At 28.2% G+C, this 12011-nt stretch overlaps 2 protein-coding genes across 2 annotated transcripts; one reads left to right on the forward strand and one right to left on the reverse strand.

The window, feature by feature from the left end:
• Positions 1 to 8134: 8134 nt before the first annotated feature.
• Positions 8135 to 9141, reverse strand: LOC103573403 (uncharacterized; the record flags this gene model as incomplete). Its single annotated transcript, XM_053737009.1, has 1 exon — positions 8135 to 9141. A coding segment is annotated over one exon (1005 nt), but the record flags the coding sequence as incomplete, so codon positions are not given.
• Positions 9142 to 10625: 1484 nt separating this feature from the next.
• LOC103573406 (uncharacterized) lies at positions 10626 to 11662 on the forward strand. The gene is made up of 5 exons (XM_053737010.1): positions 10626 to 10634; positions 10974 to 11011; positions 11099 to 11140; positions 11238 to 11376; positions 11459 to 11662. The coding sequence occupies exons 1-5, from the start codon at positions 10626 to 10628 to the stop codon at positions 11642 to 11644; spliced, it is 414 nt and encodes a 137-aa protein (XP_053592985.1). The 3' UTR covers positions 11645 to 11662.
• The last annotated feature ends 349 nt before the right edge of the window (positions 11663 to 12011 follow it).

Raw genomic sequence — 12011 nt, forward strand, 5'->3', positions numbered from 1 at the left:
CAAATTACTGTTTTATTTGTTTTCACCAACAATCACCGACAAACGGTTTCCTAACAATTTAAATAAAAAAATAAAAAAAATATCGAAATAGAGGGGTTCAATGAAAAAAATTAAAGGTTAATTTTTATTTACTTTTTCTTAATTAAGCAATTAACCCTCAAACAACTTTGATAGGTCAACATTGATCGACAAACGACCAACAAACGATTGCAATTGAAATAAATCGGATCGGTTTATATTGAGTTGGTTTATAATGAGGAGTTAAGTTGGAGCTCAAATATACAACTTTATTAAGCGATTTCTGATAATCAATTTGGAAGCGAGCTAGTGGCAACCAACTGTAGCAACTTGCTATCAAGTTGGCCGCAATAACTGTTCCAATGTATGCCAATAGCTGGCATTCCCTTTGTTGACAGGATTGACGAAAAGTTGCCTTCAATTTTCTCAGAAAGTTGGTGACAGGTTGCGGTAGTAGATTATCGTCAACTTTCTACGAACGTTGGTAACAACTTGCAGTCAATATTTACTTCAGAATTTTAAACCCTTTCGTTGTATAATATAGTTATTTCCGCTAGACAGTTTGTATATATATCCCTGATTAAAAACTCTGATTGAAACTGATTGAATCTGATTGAAACTCAATCAGAATTCTATCAGTTTCAATCAGAAACGAATTTTCAATCAGAAATGTTCGGGAGCGTTCGAGCGTCCTGATTGACTTTCTATCAGTTTCAATCAGATTCTATCAGAAAAAAATATTTAGTATTTTCTGATTGAAACTGATTGGATTTTTTTCTATCAGTTTCAATCAGGTTCAATCAGAAAAAAATAATTTTAATTTTCGATTATTTTCCGATTGAATCTGATTGAAACTGATAGAGAAAAATCCAATCAGTTTCAATCAGATTCAATAAGAAAATAATAATTTTTAAGAACTTATTTTCTGATTGAATCTGATTGAAACTGATTGGATTTTTCTCTATCAGTTTCAATCAGATTCAATAAGAAAATAATAATTTTTAAGAACTTATTTTCTGATTGAATCTGATTGAAACTGATAGAGAAAAATCCAATCAGTTTCAATCAGATTCAATAAGGAAATAATAATTTTTAAGAAATAATTTTCTGATTGAAACTGATTGGATTTTTCTCTATCATTTTCAATCAGATTCAATAAGAAAATAATAATTTTTAAGAACTTATTTTCTGATTGAATCTGATTGAAACTGATTGGATTATTCTCTATCAGTTTCAATCAGATTCAATAAGAAAATAATAATTTTTAAGAACTTATTTTCTGATTGAATCTGATTGAAACTGATTGGATTTTTCTCTATCAGTTTCAATCAGATTCAATAAGGAAATAATAATTTTTAAAAAGTTATTTTCCGATTGAATCTGATAGAAACTGATTGAGAAAAATTCAGTCAGATTCAATCAGAAAATAATAATTTTTAAAAAATTATTATTGTAATAAAAATTCGTATAACGACAATGTACAGAGAAATTGAGCTTCAATGTAATATTAACCATCAAAATAATTTTTTTCTCTCTAAAGTCAGTATTTAATTTGTAGATAAAAATAAAAGTCAACGTCAGGGTTGAAATTATAACTTTTTTTTTATTGAACCTCAAAATTATTCGGTTGAATACAAATATACCCCGATTAAAAACTCAGATTGAATCCGATTGAATCTGATTGAAACTCAATCAGAATTCTATCAGTTTCAATCGGAAACGAATTTTCAATCAGAAATGTTCGGAAGCGTTTGAGGCCTCCGATTGAATTTCAATCAGATTCAATCGGAAAAAAATATTTTTTATTTTCTGATTGAATCCGATTGAAATATTTCAATCAGATTCAATCAGAAAATAATCATTTTAATTTTCGATTATTTTCCGATTGAATCTGATTAAATCCGATTGAAATATCTCAATCAGTTTCAATCAGAATTAATCGGAAAATAATAATTTTTTAAAAACTACTTTCCGATTGAAACCGATTAAAACTGATTGAGAAAAATTCAATCAGATTCAATCGGAAAATAATGATTTATTTCTCGATTTTATCCCGATTGATCAATTTTTTATTTCTCCGTGTAGAATATTCTACTTGATTTTAAACTATCTTTCTGATGAGCTAGATATAGCTAAAGTCCTTAGTAAAAATGAAACGAGGCACTGAATTGAGGCTAGCGTCGCTAGAATCAATGCTAACGGTAGATGACAGACGAGGCGGCCCTCGTTTATTTTTAATAGGCGTATGCGTATTATCTATGAGATACGAGTAGTTTAACATTAGACAGTATAAAAATTGTAAGCTTAATATAGTATAAATCCTTTTTACTGTAGAATGTTCTACTGATTGTATCTTATAAACAGTGCACTTTAGCGATATCACCCTGTTTAGAAAATCTCATAGATTCTCATACGTTTCCATAGAAATTTTATGAGAATGAATGAGTTCTATGAGAAGTGCTGTATGGTTAAGTATAGGGCCTTATACATACAGCTATAAGAATCTCTCGGATTTTTTTAGCAGTGAAGTATAATAAACAATTCTGTAGAGGACGAAATTTTCTAAAAGATGGGTGCTATGCATCTTTTTCGTACGATGAGCCGTTTTTTTTTTTTTCACTATTAACAAAATTATATGAAACAAGTGAAAAATAGACTTTCGGAGCAGATAGAATCGACATAGATCGAGTTAGAGCAATTTGTTTTATAGACTTTCAAATTCAACAAATTCTCTGCAAATTAAAACTGGTTTCAAAACGATAGCTTAAAATCTGGCTAAGTTATAGCAATTTAAAAAAAATGTTATTCAATTAATATACTTTTTAAATGGAAAAATTTGATACTCAAGAAAAAGTACTTTAAATTAAATTTAAGAGCTGAAATTTTCAGGGAATTTTTTTCTCAATATAAACAACAAAATTTTCTTGTATCGGCTAGAAAAAAAAAATTTCGTTTCAAACGAAGCGGATTCAATTAGAAAATAATAATTTATCTATCGATTATTTTCCGATTGAATCCGATTAAATCCGATAGAAAATTTTCAATCAGTTTTAATCAGATTCAATCAGAAAATAATAATTCATCTATCGAATATTTTCTGATTAAATTCGACAGACAATTTTCAATCAGTTTCAATCGGATTCAATCGGAAAATAACAATTCAGATAGTATTGATAATTATTAAAATTTGGGCAGATATGAATTCCATTTATCATTAATTCAGCAATTTTTAAAATATCCGAGTATAGAATTTTATCTGTCTTTCCAATTTAATCAATTTTATAAAAAGTTAAAACAAGCATTTTTCAGGATTATATAAAAACTTTTTTTGAAAAACTGTATTGATTGAGTTTAAAACTATCACAAAAATAAAAGGAAACATCAATAAAAAATTATATGTATATTAAGATAGTTAAAAAAAAAAAATTTTTTTTTTTTTGGTATCCCAAAATTGACAGTCTACCTAAAAATAAAAATTTCGGTACCAATCCAAGCTCTTAATAATAATACTACAGTTTGCGTCAGTCAATTTTTCTATTTTCTATTTAAATAACACGGGAAAAAAACTTTTTATTTTTTAGAATTTTCTAACTTACAAGCCAATCAACGAATTATTATGCACGATAGATATTTTTGTAGGATATTGAATGCTCTACAACAAAAGTCTCATCATTTTTTGATAAATCTAACTGTTCAAAAGTTATTTGAGCTTAAAGTCAAATTTATAGAAAATTTTTAGATCTTCTTACTTTTCCGGCGAAACTATCAGTTTTATCAGAAAATCTCATAGAAACTTTTTTGTAGGTAATTTCATTTCTCAAAAATTATTATGAATAAAGTTTTTTAAAATTTCGCTTTTTTTTTTCTAGTTATTTTCATTTCTATGTCAAGCTCTTAAAAAAATAGTTTTCTGATTGATTTTTTATGAATTCTAAAATATATTTTTTGTATTTTAACTTATATTTTTTAAATAAATTTTTTTCGTGGAGGGTTTTTAACGCAAGGATTTTCGTATGCTCCAACTAATAGAAAAAAAAGTTGCTTGAACCAAGAGAAAAATTTCTTAGGAGAAAAGATATATGTAGAGGAGAGGAAATTCACCAGTCCTAGGTAATAGCATTAGGAGTAGTTCAGTGCTCGCCACTAGATAGCGCCTACCACTTGTGAAGTGTCCCTGGTAAGAAACGTAGTTCAGACGTATTGTATTCCAGACTTGGAAGCAATTCTGATACGAGCACTCCTCTGTTCTTTGACAGAGTGACAAGTGCCATTTTTGGTGGTAATATAGTATATCCTATATTACTTCATGACATGAAATGTAATTGTTAATATAGATTCAACGTAGATTTTAATATATTTGATTTTTTAATTTTTTACCATTTAATAATATATAAAATTATTTTTTCCCGGGAATCGATAATTTTTTATTAATTTACAATCGAAACCTTCCGGAAATATCTGATTAAATCCGATTGAAACTAATTGAAAGTCAATCAGAAATTTCCGATTGACTTTTAATCAGTTTCAATCGGATTCAATCGGAAACTTCCGAATGATTCCGATTAAAACTGATTAAAAGTCAATCGGAAATTTCTGATTAACTTTCAATCAGAATCATTCGGAAGTTTCCGATTGAATCCGATTGAAACTGATTGAATGTCAATCAGAAATTTCCGATTAAATCTGATAGGACGTTTTCAATCAGTTTCAATCGGAGTTTTTAATCAGGGATAGTTATATCCGCTAGAAAGTTCCAAAATCAGGCAATTTAGTGCTATATATATATATATATATATATATATATATGTAGATCAATTGAAATATTTTTACTTACCAATTGCGTCGAAAATACGCATAATTTTCTCTAATTAATTCATTATTATAGACTAACAACTAATGACGCATCAGATGATTCTAAGAATTTTCAAAACCACTTACAACTTTTTTTTCTGTAGAAAAGTGCAAGAGAATAAGTATATTTACCAATATTTTAACGGTAAATGTTAAGATGTCGATGTCAATAATAAATAAAAAATAAAGACTCATCCAACATTACGACGTGTCAACCGAAGCGCGCAAGCAATAGCTAGTGCATATATATATATATATATATATATATATATATATATATATATATTCATATGTCCATGGAGATTCTGAAAAAAAAGAAAAGCATACCCTTGGGTCAAAGGAGAGGGAAGATAAGTACTTAGCACCATTTGCTAATTGTAATAGGTGAAAGATGCTGGAAGAGGAGTCAAACCACTAAACCATTTGATATTTAAAATTATTAACAGAAAAGCCCGACGTTGATGAATATATTTGACGTTAATTTTAATGGGAACTGTCGTTAAACAACTGCAGCTATTTGTCTTATAAAAATAGATCAAGCAGGTTATAATGTTTGGCAGTACTAAATTATTAGTTAGTACTATTATATTGTTTCTAAAAAATAATACTATAAACAGTATACCCTCACGTATTATATATCACGACTACGCATTACTTTAAGACGAATTTTTTGAGTTTAGTTTGGAAGCCGATTTCTAATAGTATACATTAAAACTATTCACAATCAACACGACAAAACGAAAACAAATCCTACCAAAAACAGATTCTCTGTATAACATCGCGCCAAGTACACGTTTAAAATTTTTTACAAATAAGAAAAAAATTATTTTTTACAAAAAAAAAGTCAAATCGAAAAAATACCAAGTACCTAGTATGATGCAAAATCATAACAAACATTTTCATAAAATTTCAAAAAAAAATTGTATAACAATATTTCAATGTACTTGGTGTGCTTACAAAAGAGTAAAAAAAACATGTTTGATTTTATTAGAAATTAATTTTGCTTGAGTACATGTAGTAACGCACACCAAGTACATTGAAATTTTGTTACACAATTTTTTTTTTGAAATTTTATGAAAATGTTTGTTATGATTTTGCATCATACTAGGTACTTGGTATTTTTTCGATCTGACTTTTTTTTTTGTAAAAAATAATTTTTTTCTTATTTGTAAAAAATTTTAAACGTGTACTTGGCGCGATGTTATACAGAGAATCTGTTTTTGGTAGGATATTTACATACACAAGAACAATAAAATTTTCAATAAAATGACACTCGTATACATAGCGAGATATTTTTTATAGATAATTTTCGCATAAACAAAGTTAACCCACTATCGCTGCACAGATTATACAATTTATCGTGTCAGTCTTGCTTTTTATCGAAAAATATTATTTGCAGTTAAGTGAATATTATTTGTCTTCATATTATACAGATCTAAAGTATCGAAAAGTATAGTTGAACAGGCTTTTCAGAGTAATAATGCAGTTATATGTAAAGCCAAACAGATCACTCACGCCATCTGGCTTTTATATGACTAAACACTATTCATTCAATTCTCTACATATCGATAGGTCGATAATTATTTTTTATATACGCCCTAATAGCCAGTGTTGCGATGCAAACGTCGCTTTGCAGACAGTGTTGGCTACTTGATGTCAACCGAACAGCAACACTAAAGTTTCCCGTCCTTGATGTCAAATGAACGTCAAATTACCGAGCAGATTGCTGTCAATCTGCCGCCGCAACAGGACGGCAGTTTGACAGCAACAGTTTGGAGCGCAGAATTTGCCGTCAAATTGAACTTCGATGTATATCAGTATTTGATGTTTTCATTTAGCATTTCTTATGCATATTCTCACCAGTAGATGGCGTGCAAGCTAATTTTAAATTTATAATATTTAATATATAATTAATTAACAGATACACTTAATGAACGGTATATTAGAGCATTATTAATTAAATTGTGATGTTTACTATTATAGACTGAAAAATAGTAAATCAATAGAGTCAGAATCTTTCAAAATGATTATTTTGATAGTAATTATATATTTTACATAATACAATTATATAGTTATATATATTTTTTTCCATTGTACATTTAGAATTATACATTTACATAAAATTTACATTAATTAATTATAATCTTGTTTAATTTACAGCATGGTAATTACAACATAAGTGTCATTTAAAATTTCGTCAGTAGATTTTTTCAAAAGTTGTTTATTTTTCCAAACAGGCATTCGATAAAATTTGCTTTTAATTCTGTCATAGGAAATAGGATATAATGTAGGTTTTAATTTTTTGCACACATGAACTCCGAATTCCATTGAAGGTTCATCAAGTACGTGATAAAGTGGTTCTATCAATGTAAATTTTTGAACCATAAAAAAGTAATTATTTTCAACATAAACAATGTTTTTAATTATGCAAATTCTATTGTCTGTAAGAATGCAAGTATTTTCATTATTCTGAATTGAATAAAAATACTTTGGGGTGGCTAAATCTTCAAATTGTTGACATTTATTTCTCCACTCATCAATAATTGGTCCACATGGATGTATTTTCGTAGCTTTTAATAATCTATCGCTCACATTGCAACTGGGCTCATAATTTTCAAAATATTTTATTTCAATTTGTCTCTTATCAATTTGCTGAAGAGTCTGATTATTCTTTCTTGTTACATCTTTAAATATAGACATATTATTTTCATAAGGAAACGCTGAAGTTGATTCAGAAGATCCAAACCGTCTGTAGTCTGCAACTAAATGCAAAATAGCATGAACATTAAACGAATTAAACTTTAAACCATATATTCGTTCGGAGTCGATTACGTATCTTTGCAAAGCATCTTCGGCGAAATCAAGTTTTTGTGTTGTAGAAGAAGAGTCCAGTAAAATGCGCATTGCAGAATGAAGAAGTAAGAAATGAGAATATTGTTCTTCAGATATTATACTTTGTGCAACAACAGGAAAGGTGTATAACAGTATTCGAAGAAACTCAGTAGCTTTATAGTGAATGTATTCTTCAATTTCTCTAGGAATTCTAGCAAAATCTCTAGGACAGAAATTCTGTAGAAACACTAAACGATTCGATAAAAATCGTGTTAAATAAGCTGTTAATTTTGGTACCCTATATTTACCGCTTACAGTAGCTTCTATTATCTTTTTCATATTGCCTAAACAAACGAGGTGCATATATTCCATCGGCACTTGCGTCACCGGATCAAACGGAAGATCCTGCAAAGCTGATTGACCTTTATGATGTTTCTAATCAGAACATTCCCGATATTCTTTACTCGTTCTTAACTGGTGACCAACGCCACTATAACGCATCGCACCTTCGTGTCTAACACCACCAACTTTACACCAAGAACATGGAAATTCTCCCATGTGATTGACATGATTGAGTACATACGCTCGAGCTGGAGCATCAGCGATAAAACAGCGAAGTTTAATTGTGAACAATTTGTTATTGAAATTAACACCACCTTTCTTAACAATAAGATTAAACTCTGTCACAAAATCTCTGAATAAATCTTCAGCGTTCTCTGCTTTAGCTTTTCCCACATAAGCTCCGGCAATCTCTGGTTTACTGTTAGGCAAATTCGTGATCTTACATTGTATGGGCCAAATTTGTGTAGTTTTATTAATTTCAGCACCATCAGTACTAAAATCAATTATTAAAACTTTTGGAATTGAATTATCTTGAATCTTCTGCAGAGATGCTTGAATACAAAACTCCAACCCAAGATGAATGTATTCTCCAGGGAAAATTTGTTTGACTAAAATTTTACTACGAGGCGTATGCATCAAAGATCGTGCATCTTTTAGTAAGAACTCCAGATTAGGATGTGTTCGTAAAACTTCAAGTAACGCGTTACATTGAGTATGATTAACCTTATTAGTCACCAAACATTTACCCAAATTAGTCTTAAAAGTATCGCCACTATAAGACTTTATTGTCAATTGACAATAATTAGAATTACGAGCGGTACAAATTTGTTTGTCTTGATTAGGATTTAAATCTTCACTAACTGCTGGCTCTGATGGTGTTAGGGTCTCACAAATTTCGGTCGAGATATCGAGGTTATTGTTAATACTTGGCAAATGATATAAATTGTAGGTTGATGGATGTGGTTGAACACTTTCAACTTGTCCTTCATCAGCAATATGTAAATCACAGTTATTATCATTAGAGCTTATAGTTTGATTAACATCACTATCTTTGTCATACTTAATCTGTGAGTATTTTTTTAACAGTTCTTCATTTTTTTTTTACTAATGAACGTAACTGACAAGTACTGTCATTTTTTCTATTGACAAGAGAATCGGTTATATTGTCAATACTTATGCAATTATTATCATTAGTTAACAGACCACCAGTTGATGACATGGATACTGAAATATCTTCATAATTTGATAAATTTACTAAATATTTATTATGACGACGTAAAAGTTTTTGTTTATAACTAGCAGACAAGTCGTACCAAGATTTTCGACTTGACGGACGTTCATTACATTTTTTAATAACATTTGATATACTGTTGAATTGATCGTGTCAACTGAATTAGAATAATCACCAGCAAATTCTATCCAATAACCTGAAAATATAAAATGTGTTATTGAAATTAAATTCATACTACCAACTAAAAAATTAAAGTAAATCAATTATTATCATTTTAACGAAACAACTAAACTTTTTTTTGTTTATATAAAACGTTCATTTTACATTAATTTATAAAGTTAATATTTTTTAGGAATTAAATTTTGCTCACTAAGTTCAGCCAGGTTAATTGAAATGTGATACGTTCACTAACTTTTGAATCAGCAAAATTTCAAATAATTTATATATCAAATTTTTACATGTATATAGGATGGCTAAATATTATTTACCTGATTATTCGTTCAATGGTATATATATTAATATTCAAACTTTTATGTAGCACGTAACGTTAGATAAACTTTACATTATTTATAATAATTTTTATAATCACATAGGCTACATTTAAACTAAGTAGAATTTTAACTAATTAGCATCCATTAATTTTTTTCTAAATGTAAACAGTAAACAATTTCTTTCGTAAAAAAAACGTGTCATTCATATAAACATATTATATACTTTTATTATATGTTATAAGTTGGGTTAAATATACCTTGAAAATATATTGCGCGCGCATCTCTGCTTCCTTCGACTGTTTGTATTTTGTGCTACAACAAAAGCTAACCATTGAAGATAGAGATCTGACAACACCAAATGAAGATTCATTTGTCTAAAAGCGAAAATTAATAGCAAATTGTGTAGAGTATACTTTGTCATTCAGTAGTCGTTGACACTATAACCTTTTATGGCAATTTAATTTACTAATTATTACAAGTGTGTGATCAAGAAATTTCATTTTTATTTATAGAAAAACATAAAAGAAGCAATTCCAAGGTGAAGACTTTATTTGCATTATTATTATAAAAATTTTATTATTTATTATTAATTTATAAACGAAATGGCTTATCTAGGTTTCAACATTGTTCACGCATACTGTGTATAACCATTCCACAACAATTGATTGATTCAGTTATAAAAAGGTATAACTATTATTCTAAAGGATTGTTTTATTATATCAATAAAAAATTTAGTTTTATTAATATTTTAAGTTATTGATGACTTCAGGCAATAGTGATGAAGTTTAAAATTAACAATAAGCATAAATATTGTTTTAAACTTATGATACCAATAACTAAAACAATTTTTCATTCTTCAGATGGATAATGTTAATAATCTTACTAAAGCAAACATTATACCAAAAAAAAAATCCCCCTAGCTACAGGTGTAGCGCCAAATTTTACTATTAAGAAGATAAAAATCACTGGAGAAGAAAAATTGCCGCCGGGTTTTACCAGCGTTAACAATCAAAAAACTTTCCAACTAGATAACAAATTAAAGTAAGTATACAATTCTTAAATATTCTATTTACACGATAATTTTTTATTTCTTATGATTACTCGAAATTTTATACCTATCATCTATTTAAATAAGTAAAAACTGTACTTGATTTTTATTTTATTCTTCAGATTTAATGGGACAATTTTTTTTTAAATGTTACAGGGAGATTGATGATAAATTAAATACTCTGCAAGAATTTAGTTTGTATGAATATAATTTTTTTATAATATTTTTCACTTCATTTATGTAATATGTCAATTTTGATATTTTATTAACAACTCTTTGTTACAGACAACAATGCAACAATTTGAATGCTATATTGACATGTTTACAGTAAATATTACTAATTTATTTTCAAAAAATTACATGAGATTAAATATTAATATTATTCTGTATTGGTATTGATAAATCTTTTTTTTATTCTCTACAGAACATTAAATGAACAGGTCGAATTACTTAAGAATCGCGATGTTCCCGTAGAATTGAAGAAACCAGACTTCATACCATTTCAGAGTAAAGATGATTTGTTAAAATATGATGAAGCTTCGGATGATGATGAAATTGATTTGGTAATTTTAATGTTATTAATTGATTAATAACACCACTTATCTATAAATAAATACTAGTTAATGATTTTTATGGGTTTCTCAGATCAACTATTTAAATCACTTGCGTGGAAGAGACATGAAAGAAATGATTCGACTAATGTTAGATGTTACATTAACAGATGAAATTTGTCAAGAATACATACTTTTAGGCACGAATACAAAATCACAATTAAGCTCCACGCGATTGGTTTCTAACATCAGAGGTAAAAATTTATTTTATTTCATATAATCAGTTTCAATGTATATACAATGTCATAAAAATTTTTTATAGATATTATCAATACGGCATTAGGTGACAGATTAGATTTAACAACATTTTGTAATGACTTAGCTGCTGCAATCAAAGCTAAAAAAGAGCGTTGCCGTGCGAAACAAAAACGTCCGAATGATGAAGAGAATGTTGAAGAAATAGAAAATTCTGGTGATAATAAGCGTCGCAAAAAGTCACTCAGTAATATGTTTTTTCAAAAAAAACATAAAGAAAGACGTGTGATTACTTATTATTTATTGATTTGATATAATAAATATAAATATTCGTTATGAATTATATTGGTGCAGTTATTGTATGTAGAATTATAATTTACTGTTCCACCTAT

Source organism: Microplitis demolitor, chromosome 2 (assembly GCF_026212275.2).
Source record: "Microplitis demolitor isolate Queensland-Clemson2020A chromosome 2, iyMicDemo2.1a, whole genome shotgun sequence".
Classification (NCBI taxonomy): Eukaryota; Metazoa; Arthropoda; class Insecta; order Hymenoptera; family Braconidae; genus Microplitis; species Microplitis demolitor.

Excerpts from the sequence above, each read along its gene's own strand:
- LOC103573406 (XM_053737010.1), top strand. Across the intron at positions 11,012-11,098 it reads ACTCTGCAAGAATTTAGTTT|ACAACAATGCAACAATTTGA; the intron begins GTATGAATATAA and ends TCTTTGTTACAG. Across the intron at positions 11,141-11,237 it reads GCTATATTGACATGTTTACA|AACATTAAATGAACAGGTCG; the intron begins GTAAATATTACT and ends TATTCTCTACAG.